The following is an 18,110-nucleotide window of genomic DNA, read 5'->3' on the forward strand; positions in this document are numbered from 1 at the left end:
TAGGATGGATAGCAATAAGTAGATGGCTATAAATAGTTGTAAATCATACAAAATAAATGCCATGATCATGCCATTATGCCATGATCACTAGATTTTATACAGGGGTTACTATAATGATTTTGTTTCTCCTTGGAGTTTTTATCATGGTTTTTATTGAGACTTCATAGCCCAGCCACTTTTCTGGTATCGGGTGGTCTTCTATAGGTGCTCACGAAATGAAAAGAACAAACATACGGTCGTTTCGATGGTTTCTTCAAATGTAAAGCTTTTAACCACAGGCGAAGGGATTCCTCAGGCCGGCGACACACTGCGTGTCCGTTTTTATTTCGGCTCCCATGTTAACAGGTTAGAACGTGCACACTGCCTGCGTGACATGCGCGTCTCACAGGCGCGGAAAACGCGTGCATGCTATAAATAGAATAGGAAAAGATCTTTGTATTTAATTTTACATGAATACATATTAATAAATTACATTTTGATGTTTTGAAATTTTAGGTTTTGACAAATGCTGATATAAATGCAATGAAAAAAAATCGATTTTCTAATATTGCACCTGTCAATACAGAACGAAAATATTCTGTAGCCTGTTTTGCCGTCAATACTGCCGACGTTGTCTTTGCTGCTATATATATGTTTAACATTAAAGGCCTTCCACAACTCTCTCCCCATTATGTCGAATATAATCACCAATGAATGAGGATCATATGTCACCTAGCAGTGCCGCGTCAGACACGTTTCTGGTGTGCAAAGACATGTAAAACGCCACGCAACAGAAACGCCACGCAGCCAGTGTGTCTCTGGTCGTAGGGCGCCTGATTAAAATGTCAATGATTTCGATGATTAAAACACTCCTGCTCCAAGTAAACCTTTCTTTTGTATCAGTTTATGACAACCTCTAACTGCACAAACAATCCCGGTCTTCCCCGAAGCCATGACGATGAGTTAGTTGTTAGGAACACTTGTTTAATTAACCGATATGGTGAAAAGTGATCAGCGCGCCAGTTACCGGAAGTGCCTGACCGGAAGTCTCGCACAAAATACCGTCAACTGGCTGCGTCCGTATTTCCGTTAAAAATAAGGTGAATAAGCAATTGCGACTTTATTTCACGCAGTTCTGACTTTATATATTGCAATTCTGACTTTATAATAAGCAATCGCAACTTTATTTCACACAATTCTGACTTTATATCTCGCAATTCTGACTTTATAACACACAATTGCGACTTTATATCACGCAATTCTGACTCTATATCTCACAATTCTTTATAACACGGAATTGCGACTTTATATCTCACAATTCTGACTTTATAACATGCAATTGCGACTTTATTTAAGGCAATATTGACTTTATATCACGCAATTGCGACTTTATTTCACGCAATTGTGACTTTAGGCTATATCTCGCAATTCAGATTTTTTTTTCTCATGTAAACTCGCAATTGTGAGATAAAAAGTCGCAATTATCTTTTAAAATGTTTTATTCTGTGGCAGAAACAAAGCTTCCATACCTCCTGGCCTCTTCCTCCCATCCATCCTCCCTGACGCGTACCGTTACGGCCGGCCCAGCTATCGGTAGGCGCAGGCCTCATTATACTTCTGCGTCGGACCTACGCCGGAGCCTATACGCCGTAGGCAACGTGTTGGTTTTAATTTATACTTCTGTGTCGTTGTCCGCGTTGACACGCACCTAGGGAGCATGTGAAACCCCGAGGGAGGGGTTCTGGCAGACCAATCACAGCGCTTGTGTCCGTGTAGAATTGACGCGTTGTTACATTTTTGGAGAGGTGCACGTCAGGGTACGCCGTAGGGTACGCGCGCTACACACAGCCTACGACGTAGCTACGGCGGCAGTTCGACGCAGAAGTATAAAACAGGCTGTAGCCTCCCTGAGAAAACGTTTTGAAAGACGGGCTATGGACCCAACCATTTCTATAGGAGGGGAGGGGAGAACTCCCTCACATGGTACAACCCATGCTGAGTTGTGCGCTGCGGTGTCAGAATGCGGAACGTTTGTAGCCTAATGTAACTGATGTGACATTGAAATGTGAAAAAAAAAACAAAAAAAATTTCCTCGACCGGCCCAAAAGTGAAGCGGCCCACCGGGAATACTCCCGATTCTCCCGATTACCCACTCCGGGCCTGTAATGTAGTATCACTGTGCCAACTCCAAAATGAACTAGATATGATTGTCTGATAGCTTTAGTTCCCAATTCATCTTAGCCATAGAGACATAGGCCTGTTTACAGAAAATGCAGACACTATTGCAGATTGCAAAGAAATGCAAAGATAAAGAATAAGGCTGCGTCTCATTTCTCTGTCTTACCCCTTACTCTTACCCCTTCCCCTCGGTTTTGCGCGTTCATGTGAGGGGAAGTGGTGTCCCAATTCTCATTTTGATTAAGGGCTAGGGCCAAGGCGTAGGGCTATATAGCCCTTGAAACAAAGTCTGCGGAGGACCACACTTGAAAGAGAGGGGTAGGAATTTCTCAGAAGTGAGTCGCACAAATGTATGTATTTTCAGCAGTTTAATGACACTCGTGTTTTATGATACCTTTAATAAAACGTTCAAGCGGTTTTAATTGTAATGTTTTTGTTTTGAATCCCTAGTTAACCGCTAGCTAGCAGATATGCGCTATTTGCCGTTTGCTAATGTTTTGCTTATGGTGTCGCTGGCGCCGCCGTTAAATACAATGAAACAATGTCTTTGACTGATGGCACACAAGCGTGCAAAGATAAAGGGAGACCAGGCAATCGATATCACAACCCGAGACGACGGCATCTTCGTTTGTTTATGTCAACGCGTATCGCCTCTGTTGACGTAGCAGCCAGCTAGCGGAAAGGGAAGATGACGCAAACGGTAATCGAGTGGTGTCTCATTTCTTAGAGAAACGTTCTTCCCCCTACCCCCCTTCACTCGGTATCGAAGGGCAAGGGGAAGACACAGACAAAGGGGTAGGGGAAGGGGAAGGGGTAAGACAGAGAAATGAGATTGGCCCTAAATCGACTAAGAAGTGATTCCTTAAAACACATTTATTGTTGCATCTAGACTTGTATTTAGCAGTCAAGAGGGATTCTACTCATTTATATGTATGACTGGTACACTTCTGTTCATGGTTAGCTTTTTTGAATATCAGCTTTCTTACTCTTCATATCCATAGACGTCTTTACTATAAATCTGAGTGAGCTGATTCGGTTTACTTGTAGATTATTTTTGCCATGCACTTCCCAGGAGTACTTCAGGCATGGAGCTTCTAAGAGCAAGCCTGGGGCAAAAAACGCATTAGGAGATTTTTTGGAGGGTCAAAATACACTGTTTTCCCCCCAATAAGACTTCAGCAATCACATCAACAACCTAAGATTTCAAAATATATGGTAAGAAGCACAGACTACTGTTGTAGTCTTCACAGTCACTTTTGCATTTATGACAAATCAGCCACGAGTATTTTCCAAAGCATGCTTAATTAACCACCTGTGCAGGATATTGACAAAAAAGAGAATACATCATAAAGAGTTATAAATCATTGACTTTAAACATATGGTACCTTTAATTGCATTCCGTTGTAATTATGGTGCATGTTATTTTTCATTAGGCGTCACACCCATCACAGATGGAACAAGCACATATTTGGAGCATTATGAAGCTATCTCACCAAAAATGACTCGGGGATGAAAAGGATTTGCCGTCTTTGCAAATGGAATTACAAAGATCTAAAGTTAAAATTGCTCATAAAACATCTTATGGAATTTTAGTTTCAACTATATTTTAGGCCTGGAGGTTTTTACAATGTTTAAATCAATTTTTTTTAAATGTTGTTCAGCCCAGGCTGTCTCAAGCGTATACTGCAAGAAACCATGGATGTGCCATAGCTTTTTTTTCTGTGGTTTTATGGCTAATTGGCAATAGCAAATGCTGGCTGCTATGAATTCAGAGTCACAGTGTGATACCTACTTTCCTGCTTGAGGTTGAGCCAATGTTCCTAGAGCACAGTCCTCTGCCTGCATGACTGACCTCTACATGACCCCAGTTCCTTTCTAAGCAGGTTTTCTCCCCCTTTGTTTAAATGAACCAGATTGGTTCCAAAGCTGGTGATCACTATGCATAGACAGACAGACAGACAGACAGACAGACAGACAGACAGATAGATAGATAGATAGATAGATAGATAGATAGATAGATAGATAGATAGATAGATAGATAGATAGATAGATAGATAGATAGATAGACTATCAGATAGATAGATAGATAGATAGATCAAATATTTCATACAGCATACTGTATATAGAGTAATCAATGAGGTATAAATCAAAGCTACTGATGCAACAGACCTTGAGAAATACTCAGGAACATCCTGTTAACAATGTAGAATTTATGTGGAGAATCACCAAGGATGATTCACATCTCAGGGATCAATTTTATTGGCAGTCAAAACAGTTTCAAAACATCACATCTGAATGACATTTTTTTCCCGCCATGTCTTGGTGGATTAGACATGCTGTTAACAGATCTCCTAGGCCCTCATCAAAGAAATGGCCTACACATAATGAGATCCCTTAGGTACTGCATACACATTTATGAGGGTCTAGAGGGTGTTGGAAGCACCAGAAGATACAACAATGATACATGACTTGTTGTAGGAATCTATGACCTAATTTATACATAGACACACTTCCAATTAAACATAATCATCCCACGGTCAAATTGTTCTTGGCACCGTTTTTTTGCTGTCAAACAGCAAAACCATGAACAAACCTCAAGGTGCTGATGTCAGACTGAATGCACAACTCAGGCAGTCTTTTGTTTAACCAGACACAAGTTAAGCATTCATTTTGAGGAACATGAGAACGTGTTACAAACAAACCCGAAATAACAAAGAACCACATTCAACAGCATTTAATAGTTAACTTTGCCAGTCTCTAAGCATGTCACAAGGCTGACACTTTAACACACACTAACTGCTTTCCCTCCAGAGAGAACAGCACAGGCGCTCTCTGATCTTAGAACAGGGGATCAGCGCATCTGTCAGGGGTTGTGGAAGAATAAACAACAGGAGCAAACTGGTTTTGAATGAGGAAGGGTGGGGGCAAGGGCTGTTAAGTTGTCAGAGGAAATGGAATGTGCCGATCTGCCAGCGTTTCCTCCTGCACGTTCAGCTGACAACAAAATATCACCCTAGTCTGGGAAAAGTCATGGTGCTCATTTTAAACACACAGATAAAAGTGTGGAAGAACATGGCCCCTTCTTGCCTTTTCTGAGATAAGGAACTGTTTAATCATGAGGTGAGGACACTCCCCACATGTTGAATTAGAGTTAGAATTGGACAGGATGAGGAACTGACTGAATAGTAATTCAAAGAAATTGAATACCAATAATTGTTTTCCCATCTTGGTCCAGAAAAGTGAATCAATTAAAAATAATGAAATTTAGAAACTAGCATCCTGTTTGCTACCTCAATTCAAATTCCATTGCAATTCAAAGAATTTAAATCTTGCACAACCCTGCAAGATTTACGGAAGAAGGCTGTTGCACGATCCACCTCGACCAGAACTTGCAGGTCAGCATGTTAAAAATTCAGACAGGTGTCAGAGGAAAAACTCAGTATAGCGATTGAATGTAAACAAGTGCATTGACCAGCAACTGGCAATATAATTATTTCTGAAAAGCCAAACAGAAAATACCAATTACCAGTCAGTGCTTAGTCAAGTTGTTCACTCTTCAACATCCAAAAAGCCACAGCTCAGCTGGATCGCTTAAAATGCCATCTTGCTATTTTTCCTCAGACAGTTTCCATTTGGCAGATGACATGAAAATGTATTTAATCATCGGACCGGCCTAAACCCGAAGCTTATAATTTAGCAGCCTCTCTTAGTCTGCCGTACTTTCTCAGAAGAAACCGTCCATCTGCTAAACCTTCTCGCACCACCTCGGCCTCTGCATTAACCCTTCTGTCTGACAACTAGTTATTAGCTCATTCTCTCCGAGTGACCAGACATCTCAAACTCTTGTTTTTCATTAGTTCCTCGCCAGGCTTTCTAATGGGTCTGGTGGCAGATAAGCACACATCACTGGGTTAAAAGCACAGGAGGACAGGATATGACAGTGAGGGGCTTCGGCCCTATAAAGTTTCAGCGATGTTAAGAAAAAAAATCTCATATGAAATGCCACAGAAGGCAGCTGGCCCATAACAGGAAAACGGTCCTGATAATAGTTATTTGTGCAGTGATAGGGCGTGGGGCTGAGAATGCACTCCTCTCAGATAAAGGCTCAGGGAGCACGGCCTACTAATAGTATCGAAGTGTGGAAAAAAAGAGGGGGTGAGTAAGGATGGCAGCGCTGAAAGCAGAGAAGAGGAAAATGAACTGTCAGTGAGCTGCTCCATCAATAGCACATTGTGGTGGGAGTTCTACAAAAGGGCCATAAGGGAAATGTGTGAAAGAATTGTCAATACCCTCTCTCCACCCGATGAGGGAACACAATCTATAGTGCCATCTCAGAAGCATAACTCTTTCTTGCGGGTCTAAAAAAAAGTATCTGTGGTGTCCTGTGAGAGTGAGGATTAAAATGTCATTTTGGCATGGAAGCTGAACTCGCTCTATGGTCTAAAGCAGGGTCAAGGCCTTTAAGACAGGCACGGTTTGGAGCGCTCACCCTCTGCACTCAGAACCTGTGACTCACTCGACTGAAAGAGACTGACAGGGAGCGTTATTGTTGTGTGTGACAGCGAATTTAAGAGCAGGGGATATTTTTAGGTCAAGCCAGATAAATCAGATAGTCCTTTCCAGATAGTAACACCATTCCTCGTAGAATCCTAATTAATATTTCCTCTTGAGAGCTTTAGTGAAACCACTTGAAGTAGGCCTGTAAAAAAAAATACCTGTGATAGTCACTGAGCTGAGGACACGATGATGAAAGAGTGCTTTTTTGAACATGGAAAATAATATAAGGGTTTTTGGCAGGATGGGATGTAATGTTTGGAATTCCCAATCCTCTGCAGTCATATTGAAGCTAATTTTTCTTTGAATTGCTATAGCGGGATCCAAAAGTCTAGAATCATTGGCAAAGCATTCATTTTCCTAGTTTAATACACTGTAAAATAATTTCTTTTTCATAGAGTTTAACAAGAAAAAAATTGATTTTCTACATCAAAATTTCAAGTTTAATTCAATGTAATTTGACGTTTCTTTATTCTAATTATTGTGAAATTTGCTAGAAATTGTGTAGAAACGTGTAAATTGTTTTAAAGTAAATCATTTTATTACAATTTGAGTAAAAAGTAAAAATTGTGGCTGGTAAAAGTTGATGATTGTTGGTAGCCTGGGTTTCCCCAAGCTGCCTTGCGCGCAGCGCGATTTTATTAACGCTGCTAGGCAGCCTGGACACCATGGACCAGATTTTCCCCTCAAAAAGGGAACCAATCACAGAACGGGGAGGGAGCAGCAAGACGATGACGACCTCTATGCGACACACCGAAGCAGTTTGTTTATATCTATGGATCCAACATGGCAGCAGACGCGAAGTTACCTTTCGATGCAGCCTTAGATGGTGTTCTAAGTAGTTTAGAATGCAAGTTTATTTCGTCTTCTTCCTCGTCGAATTTCTGTCGCTCTACATACGTGATCTGGTACAATTGAAACGACTGGCTATGAGCTACGTACAGGCGCATTTGACAGACATTAGTAGCGCCCAATAAACGGCTCTGGGCATTCGTAAACCACGCCTCAAATACGAGAAAATGAACATGTGGTTCCCAGACCACGTCTCAATGAGAAGAGGTCTGACGTTAGCCAGGCTAGATTGTTGGTGCACTTCCAAACAAAACATCCCATAATGATCATGTGTCAGGGCAGGGGTCATTCTCACAGAATGTGTTTTTGCATTTAAAAATGGAATTAAAAAACCATTAAGGTATAGCAACTCGTTTTATAAAGTTGAACGCTTAACTTTGAACTAAAATAACCAACTCATAAGAATAGTTTGTTTGTGAATCAGGCCACAATTAGCAGCAAAAAAAAAAAAAAAAAACTATACGAGAGACATTTCTTGACATTATTTTGCATTACACTGTTATTGCTTTACATTCGATACAGATTGCAAACTCACATTTAGCCCAGGTGAAACACAAGTTCTTTTGGCCTTGAAGATGAATACTATGCAGGAAACACTGTAGGCCTGTGTCTGTTTTTATTGTTGCAATGACAGCACTTGTCTTGAACTCTGAGTTCAGTGAAATGGAAGGAATACATCTGATCATCTGTACAGTCATATGATCATTGTCATAAATGGGAGTATTTGACCAAGAAATAGTATAGAATTCTAAATATTTTGATTTTATGTGTAACCTCTCTTTTTTTAACTTTGCTTTTTTTAAATTTTTTTTCAAAGTTTAAATGAAAAACTAAAATCCCAGATTTTCAATATAGTCTCAAGCTTTTGGACCCCACTGTATATATTACCATGTTTGCACTTTTCTATGGAATAATAACAACAAAAGAAGCTCTTTTAGGTAAAAACTCTATACCTGCTAGAGCAGAAGATAGATTTAAGCGTGTTTATCTGTATTCATGCAAAAGGGGTTCACATACACCGACTGCTAAACTCATAACATTATAGAGGGAATGATTAGTTATCTTGGCAGCGTTTTATATGAAGCCCATAAAACTGCTTTCTCAAAGCCTAAGCCTTCAGCTGGATATATTGAATGCAAGACTGCCACATGGTCATTGTTACCAAAAGCCATTTTCTCCTGGTTTCCATTCCTCCACTCCTCTCATCCCTCTTTCCTCCTCTCCTTTGTTTGTGCTTGACTTGTTTTCCCTGGTGTTCTTATGATTACAGCGTGCTTGTTTACTGCAAATACGGCCCATCTCTATATTTCGCAGAAAAGTGCAGAACCCTGTGTGGATATTGTGTGCTGTCCCTTTATTTCCCTCATATCCTTCTCTTCTATTTCTTTTCTGTCACTCTCTCGCACATGCACTGCAAGTATTCACACACTTGACACCTAGGTAAGTCTCCTGACGTACGCTGTGAAAGTGTATATCCTATGTATATGTTTGCGTGTGTGCCAAAGCATCAGGATTCTTTTAAGGGTCCTCTGCATCTGCCTTTCAAATAGATTATCTTTCTCTCTGTCACACACATAAGTATAGAGCATATATATTACTGAGACACAAGGACTATCCATTTCATAGGTGGATAATTGGATCTGTCTTTGCAGAATAATTATAATCTAAATCATTCCAACTTCAAGCCTGCCACTGGAGTGCCTTGTTTGTGTGGAAATTTGTGTGTGGCATATGGCCTATTATGGCAGTCAGAATGGCTTGTGTGTAAATACTGTGAATGTGCGTGTGCATAAGGGCTGAAATTTCATTTCAGCACACCCTTGATTATGAATGGCTGGAAGATGCCGCAAGGAATTACTCAGTCACTTGACTGTCCGAGTCTCTTGACAGCTAGAGTGTGTGTGTGTGTGTTATATATGTCCCTGTGTGTGAGGGAGTGAAATGGAGGATTCAGAGATCCACACCAGATCTGACAGGAAAACAGCATATATCTATCCTATCATATAGATTGAAGTCATCAATACTTGTACATCAGTTCAGCTGACAGCAACTGTGGCATAATTTTGATTACTATAACAATAATTTTCGACTTGTCCCTCCTTTTATTTAAAAATAGCAAAAGTCTGGGTTACAGTGAGGCACTTACAATAGAGGAGAATGGGGTCAATTTGTGAATGGCTAACATAAGGTTCAATTTGTTAACATTGGATAACTACATTAGTTAACAAACTATCAATGAAAAATACTTTCAAAGCATTTGTTAATTCAATTAGTTAACTTATTAACTTAGTTAATGCAATAACTAACATTGAGAGACCTTATTGTAAAGTGTTACCCATAAATGCATAAAAAATGTTACTAACCTTTTCTGTGTGGTTATACCTAATTTTACAGAAATCAGAGACCACTTAAAATTATTTTTTGTGGTGATTAACTTTATGCCAACATTATGTACCTGAAACCCAAATACTGCTTTAATAAAGTGTTCTCCCAGCAAACATAAGCTGTAACTTGTTTTGACAGAGCTAATCAACCATTTAGAAACCAAATGTCCTCAGAATGAATCTCTAACCTTTCCTAGCTCAATTCCAAGCATATTTACTATTGTTATATTTGACAAATATGCCAAGCCGTTCGGTTATTGAAGGCTGTGAACAACACAAACATCTGTAATATAAGACTCCGAGCAAAGGTTTAAGTTTTTCATGAGGGCTCTGAACCAATCGCCATCAGGAGGGCAGGTTTTGCTGGTCGGGGCGGAGTTTTCTAGACTATTTAAAGTGCGGCGGTGCAAAGTGTTGAAGAAGCCAGTGTACCTTGGAGGACACGAAAGGGGGAGGTAACGCGTTTGTTTTGGAGACCTTGCGGGATACACACAGCACCAGCACCGATGGAGAGAAAGGACCATTAGCCATAGTCCTGGGGAAATACGCAGGTATGCGTCCGTTCGAGGTGTTGTGTTGTGAACTTCTTAACACGAGCCTCGTGAGCAGTTCAACACTGACTCGCCCTTTTCCTCTTTGTGCCGCGCTCTGCGCGACTGGCTTGTTTACGCACCCAGGTGCGCGTGGCTGTGGTTTATTGTGTAGTGAGGTGACTACTATGGCTCTGTACCTAGACAGCATTTCGGGCGCGTCAGAATCATTCTAGTACGCCTCTCCAGTATGACACTCACATAACCCTTTTGTATTTCAGAAGCAGTATTCCATGTCTCTCCTCTGCCCTGTTATTGATGGGAAACCAACTGGACCGGATCACCCACCTGAACTACAGCGAGCTACCCACCGGGGATCCATCGGGCATCGAGAAGGACGAGTTACGTGTTGGTGTGGCGTATTTCTTTTCCGATGAGGAGGAAGAGCTGGACGATCGATCGCAGTCGGACAGCTTTAAAGACAACAACAGCCCGAGCAAAGACGGTCCGATTGCACTTAACGAGATCGAGTACTCGGCGTTCTGCTGCCAGGAATGTATATACTCCAAACTGCGAGAGAACGAGGACCTGAATGTTTATTCTGTGAAAACTTTATTGACCATGTGCAAACCCGGGGATCTACTGGAGTTAGTGGCCAACGCACAACCCCCGCACTGGGCGATCTTTGAAGGGGAGGACCAGGTTATTCACCTCTACAAGGGGGAGATCCGCAAGGACAGCTTGTTTGAGATCAGCTGCGGTCGACAGGGCAGGATAGTGAACAATCGGTACCGCTACCGGCCGTTGCCCGCTGATTTGGTGATGCAGAACGCGAGCGGGCACGTGGGGCTCAGCAGCGGCGAGATTTGCTGGACGAACTCGGAAAGTTTCGCAGCCTGGTGCCGTTTCGGCAAGCGGGAGTTTAAAGCGGGCGGGGAGGCGCACTCGGTCGAGCAGCGCTACTTTCTGAAGGTGCACCTGTCCGAGAGCACCGCGCACACGCTCATGTTCCGCAGCCTGGAGGAGATGATACGCGAGAGACGGCGAGTGGACGCCAGTGGCATTCTGAAGGAGCTGTCCCTGGTGACCGGGAAGGAATGAGCGCATCGGGACTCTCTGCATGCCTTGAGCAAGGGCTGCTTACCTTTATTTCAGGACTTTGGGAGGGTTGTGCTTATTTGTGTAAACATGTTTTGGCAAAGACAACGCCCCTTTTGGTTGTGCTGTGAGAACCGATGGCCCCACTAAAGTCACCCTGTACCTTTAAAAAGGAAAAAGATAAAACATAAGGTGAGCCCTCATCACAGTTCGCCCATGACAGTCCCTTCAAATTCGCACCCGAGCTCTGCTGCGGCAGATGGTGACCACGATGCGTTCACATGTCTGTGGCAAGCCGTTTTGACATTTATTCCTTAAGACTAACTAGTAGGCTAATTGTTTTAGTTTCTAACATTCATTATTTACTAGTATCTTTTCTCTTTGTCCTAGCAGCATGTGAATAAATACTAGTAAGCTAGTGTGTATTCCAATTGTTACTAGAGTTGAGATCAACGTCAATCGCTACTATCGTCTAATTAGTAGCTAAAAACAGGTACTAGTGCCTAAGGAATGTACTGGAAGTGAAGAGTTCATATCTGATCCACCTAGAATTAAACGGCAAAAAATTGCAATATGTATCATGGGATAGTTGCTTGTCATTATCAGAATAGTAACTTGAAGAAAAGTACTATTGGAAGGAATAATTAGGCTATTGGACTACTTGCTGCTAATTAAAAATATGTACTGGTAACCTGAAATCAAATTGTTTTTTTTTAAGGAATACTTGTTATACAGCTTGCCACATTGTCTCTTATTTGACTGAACTCTAGCTTTACCATGACACATGGAGCTCGGTTATTGCGCATCTGTGCAGCTGCATTAGTTCTTCTAACCCCCTACAGGCGACAACACACGAGCCTTTGTTTTCATTCTCTTCTCAACAAATGCAGCGAACATTCTTCTGTTTTTGGAGTCCATATTTTTGTATTTCAGTTAGTACGTTTAAAGAAAACTGTTTTTATTCAAATAAACGTAGATTGCCCTATGAAAATTGCGTTGGTCTCTAGCTCTTTTTGATACTATTGTGCCTGCATACAAATGCAATAAGCGAGCACGTGCTGGGCTGAGGCAGCCTCACGCGAGTGATAACCGATGCACTATAATTCATACATGGACCTTCTGTGTTGTTCACAGTATCGACTATTTTTCTCATTTGGTTTTGGGGGATTTATTTCCGTTAGCAGGGCAGTCGTTTGTTACCATTGCTGCATTAGTATGCCTTATAGGCAGCTGTTGATACATGGAGACACTGTTCTTTTGTTCCTGGCTTGTTACTGTTGATGATCATTAGCGTGTTTCTGACCTTGACTCTGAGACATTGAGTGAAAAAAAAAAAGTCCTTTAAAAACCCTACAGCCACTGAAGCATTTCATTCTGCTACTTGTCTATGCTACTTTAATTATACATATCAAGTTTATGGCCGCACTGCTTGTGGTCCAGAAACCATACATCCAAATTAACTGCAGTCTCCATTTTTTTTGGCTGCAAGGTTTGCAGTAAGTAATGGGAGAGCTGTGTATAAGTGTGTCTGCACATAGACACTCTCAAGCACCAGTAAATATGGTCATGCTCTGTTTGTTTTCCTATTAGAGGTTGTAGGCTGCAGCTGGGATCATTTATGCTTTATGTTCAGTGGGGCTTGATTGGCCCGCAGGTCTGTGTGGCTGGACCCTTTACAGAGCTTGTGCTGCTGGCCAACACTAACAAGTCGTTCTGAAAATCAGTTTCCCTGAAGCAAGGCTGGTCCATTCTTTGCAGGTTTACCTTTGTACTGCAGGTTATGAGTTTATATCAAGCACAGCGTAACTGTTTAAGCTGTGTGTTTATGGATTTATACATTGAAGACACATTTGACACCATTGAAATATTTTCTAGATGCGCGTTCACTGTTCAACATTTGTATCCATTTCACGCACACCCATAACTGCTTATTGTCTATGTGTGTCTATTCCAGGTCATAATGGTAATCATGAGTCATCGTCATGCACAACATGTCATGTCAGGTGTGCCAGTTTGAGCCGTTAATATGGAAAGCGGTGGATTGTACAAATGAATGAAGACAAGTGGGACAGGTTTCTAAAGGCTTGGGAAAGGTTGCTCACCAACTGTCAAATGAGTTCATCGTAAATGTTACAGATTAATTCACTGAACGTCTGCAGCACTTTTTACATCTTACAAACCTTCCACAATCAAGTTTAACCAGGCATTTAATGTGTTGCATTGTGAGTATTTCAATTAATTATCATTCTTTCTAGTGCAAATATGCCTCTTTTCTGTTTAAATTGGGCACATTGTTATTTGCTTGCCACAATAAATTATAATCTGCTTTTACCGCCCATGGAAAGCAGGCATTGAATGACTTTGTGTACATTTTCTCTTGACTATGGCAAAAGTTATTCATCAGGTTACAGAGAAAAACATTTTAACCAGGCACACTCATATTGGTGGAATGATGCTGTACAACCATAGTAAAGTATGTCCGATCTTGGAGGCATCTTCCACCATTTAAAAGTTAGAACTGAGCCTTGTAGTATATACTCTGACATTGTACGGACAAGTATTAACACTCACACACTCATCACCATTGTCTCTTTAGTGTTGTCTCTACCACATTGTTGTTCACCTATCCCAGTAGCCCCAGTAACCCACTTTTTCACAATACGATTTAAGGGATCCCCTACCTTGACATTATCCCACCCCCACCTCATTTCCCCTTTCTCTAGGCCTGACAATCTGTCACCTGTACCGATTCCTTTTTTACTGAAGCTGGAAATTAAGGATAGTGGGGCAGCGGGCTATATGTGGAGAATGAGGACAGGACTGAAGGCGCAATGGGCTGAGGGAAAAGATGTTGCCAACATGAGCTGAACAGAATATCTTTAGCCTGAAACAAAGTCTGCCTCTCAGTGATATGCCATATGTGTGCCGTCCTGTTTGTGTGTGTATATGTGTGTCTGTCACACTTCGTAACCTGTTACTGGGGAAACCTCAGGCAGTCGTTTGAATATTGAATATCGCTTGCGTCTACTGAATATTGTTTTACTTGAAGGCTGGAGAAAGGATGAATGCATATCCAGCCTCTTTAACGGAAAGCTTGTTGTTTTTGCGTTGATTAAAGAACTAACGATAATGCATTTGCTTCTGCTGAGGGAGAATTATGCATAGCATCTGAGCTCCACAGAAATCCTGCCTCCCTTTCAGACTCGATCGGATATTCATTTAAACCAGCAGGCTAGCTGGTAATCTGGCCTCAGGAGGAGAGGAGGAATTCAGGAACTCAGCCTCATTTGTTATCTTTTTGTCAATTACATCTCACAGCAATTTGAAAGAATTTGTCTTAATTTGGCGCACTAAGAAAAAACTACCATGGTGTTTTGGACATGATATAAAAATATTTTTTCAAAGTGGTGAATAAAACAGATTGAAGTACGTTTTACAAGAAAAGTTTGTTTTTCTACTTCAAAATGTCAGGTATAATTCAATGTTACTTGCAGTTTCTTTGTAAGTATTTGTGAAATTGTTTGCAATTTCTGAGTGAAAGTCATTTCTACGCCATTTTTTTTTCAGTGTATCGTTATATCACAATTTTCAGGTCCCTATACTGAGATAAAAAATAAAATTACAAAAAATGGTGCAATATTCTTATAGTTCCGTTTGCCTGCATCATTTCGCTACTTTACATCCGGTGGTTAACAGTAGGGTTAGGTTTTTTTAGCGAGTGTTGGAAACTTTTCCAGAGACCAGAGACGTTGGGATATCTTTCAAGCAGAAGTTACTCTTTATTGAGAACTCACTGTGCGTTGCTGTAGTCATCAAGTCTAACTAAGGAACATTGCCTTGCAATTTATATACATTTAGGGGGAGGGATTTACATTGAGGTTGAACAAAGCATGTAAATGAAGTATACAGGTTTAGGAACCCGCCCTAGACTCTAGAGCAGGGTTCACCAATCTCGGTCCTGGAGGGCCGCTGTCCTGCAGAGTTTAGCTCCAACCAGCTCCAACACACCTGTTTGAAAGTTTCTAGTATGCGTGAGACCTTGATTAGCTGGTTCAGGTGTGTTTAATTGGGGTTGGAGCTAAACTCTGCAGGACAGTGGCCCTCCAGGACCGAGATTGGTGAACTCTGCTCTAGAGTGTTACCAATCCTAATCCATTCAGCATAACTATTCAAACGCCTAGATGCTAATCCAATCAGCCTAACTATTCAATGACTGGGGCTGGGGCTCGGGCTCCAAGAGCCATTAAAGACAAAAGGTGAGAGTCTCAGTAATCTGACTCATTTAACTTACAGTAGAGAAAACAGGTCTGGCAGGAATCTCTTGCTGGAAACTTGGTAATCATCATTTATACCTCAAATGCCAAAATCAGTCTACTAAACTTTCTCAGTTTATATACTATTGTATTGGAACCTAAATTAAACATTTAATAAATTTGTAATACAACACGAGAAACCTTTTTTTTTTTGTAAGGCACATTATTCTAAGCCACATCACCATATTTCTACTGCATATGGAAAAAGATAATCACAATCATTTGTTAATCTCTATGGCGTAATGATTCTGTACTGCTATGGGTTTGTTGAGATGGACTCAATGTAACATGACATACTGAACTGGTCAGAGGAACAGTGTAGGGAATCCTTAGAGAGTAGATTAGACTACTGTAGCTCATATCATATTATAGGCTCTTTTTATAATGCTACAGCATAATGCGCCACATTGCAGAATTCAGCAAATTCTGTTTCACGCTTATGAACTAGAGACCGCTGCTGGCTGTGAAAGAGTGCTGTCTGATAAAAATTCAAGCAGAGTTCCAGAAAGCATCTACAACGACTCAACAAAATCAACATATGCGAGTCGAGCAGCCAGCTTGCATTTTAAAATGCAGAAAACATGATTTTTCTCTATCGATCATCATATCAGAGTGTGTGCAGACCTGTGTAGAATGAACAGAACCAGTGGCTGGACGCTGTTGGAGATGTTGTGGCACCTGTAGAACAATGAGGTAGATTGTTTACGCAACCCCCGACAGTCACATTATGTTAATCCTTTGTGTTCTTGTGCGAGTCCTTGCGGACCCAGACAGTCTCCCTTGCTCCCCTCCTCTCCTACTAGGCTCACATCAGCTTACGCTGGGCCACACCAAAGTTCTTGGTCTGTACCCAATTACTGCAGAAGTGTTTGCTCCTCATACTGTCTCCCTCTGAACCGTGCTATGAACATGGCAGGGGAAAAACAACCTGCCTCATGAAAAATGACAGCTCTCCTTTAAAAAAAAGAAGAAGCAATCTCTCACCAATTTCTCTAAAGTGTGGATCAGAGGAGGCCCGTTTCTTTTGTGAGGTGACATGAGACGAGGGGTTCATGTGAGACACTGGAGCATTGTAGATTCTCACCCAATAGGAAATAAACATCACAAATTAGATCTCTTTAACATCTTAATTGTTTCTTCTTGGCAGTAATGAGATTGAATGAAGAGCAAATGGAGAGTTTTGCTTATGCTTCTATTTTTTTTTTTGGACCCCATTCACTTTTTATTGTATTGAAAAAAAAAAAAAAATTCCTTTGTGTTTCACAGAAGAAAGAATGTCATAAAGGTTTGGAATGACATTTCTGATTAACTTTTACATTAACATTAACTTTTTACTAGCTAGTAAAAACCACACAGATTTTAGGAAAAAACAGTTGTCCCTATTTTAATTTTCAGTGTGGTCAGAAGTATTTCATGTAGGCTATTTAGTGGATGAGCACAGCCAATATGAACTTAATTTATCATCTGTTTCTTTTAGATTATCTAAATTGTCTGAGCTGTGCTATCCAAATCAATTTTTATAACTCTACTCTATTGCATTTCATTTTGTTCTCTTTTAATTAGGAGACATGTTTCCATTTGGATGTCTCCTAAAGAATTCTAGGATAAACATCTGGGACAAAGTTGATACTTCAAGGGACAGTTCACCAAAATGTAAAATAATAATAATGTACTCCCCTTATGTTGACCCTAACTTGTACGACTTACTTTCTTCTGTGAAACAGAAAGGGTGATTTTTTTATTCTTTTTTTTTTTTTTAAGAATAGCTTGGCTCTTTCAATATACAGTATGAAATTTCAATACAATAAAAAGTGAATGTGGACTGGAGCTGCCAATCTCCAAAATGACAAAAGAAAAAATTCAAAAGACTTCACATGAACCACTTTTATGACATTTTAATGGCGCTTTGTTGTCATTTTATCAGCTTCAGGCTATTCACTTTGATTAAAAGGAAAATAATAGGATTCCAATCACGATGTCAAGCTAATTTTGGATGACATAAGATATGAGTAATGACAATTAAGTAATGACAGTTTCCTCGTTTGGATTAGCCATCTCTCCATTTAAATCTCCAATGAAGCAGCGAGGTCTGACTGCTTACATTCTTCTCTAGTGTATCTGTGTTTATTTACATCTACATATTGAGCATAGCACTGCTGCTAATATAATACAGTTTTAATTGGTGGTGTCACACTAAAAATGTGGGCAAAACAAATCAAGAG

General features: G+C 40.7%; 1 protein-coding gene across 3 annotated transcripts; it reads left to right on the forward strand.

The window, feature by feature from the left end:
- The first annotated feature begins 10,365 nt into the window (after positions 1-10,365).
- On the forward strand, positions 10,366-13,929 carry lratd1 (LRAT domain containing 1). Of its 3 annotated transcripts, none has more exons than XR_014031049.1 (3): positions 10,367-10,498; positions 10,759-11,767; positions 13,530-13,929. XR_014031049.1 is itself a non-coding variant. In XM_081378362.1 (2 exons), exon 2 carries the CDS (start codon positions 10,796-10,798, stop codon positions 11,576-11,578), a length of 783 nt encoding a protein of 260 aa, XP_081234488.1. In that variant the 5' UTR covers positions 10,366-10,498; positions 10,759-10,795; the 3' UTR covers positions 11,579-12,331. The 3 variants fall into 3 exon arrangements, 1 of the variants encoding a protein (XP_081234488.1); XR_014031050.1 differs by lacking the exon at positions 13,530-13,929 and adding an exon at positions 12,311-12,562 and having other exon boundaries at positions 10,759-11,850; XM_081378362.1 differs by lacking the exon at positions 13,530-13,929 and having other exon boundaries at positions 10,366-10,498; positions 10,759-12,331.
- Positions 13,930-18,110: the final 4,181 nt, after the last annotated feature.

This window comes from Scardinius erythrophthalmus, assembly GCF_964197995.2.
Source record: "Scardinius erythrophthalmus genome assembly, chromosome: 11".
In the NCBI taxonomy this organism is placed as follows: Eukaryota; Metazoa; Chordata; class Actinopteri; order Cypriniformes; family Leuciscidae; genus Scardinius; species Scardinius erythrophthalmus.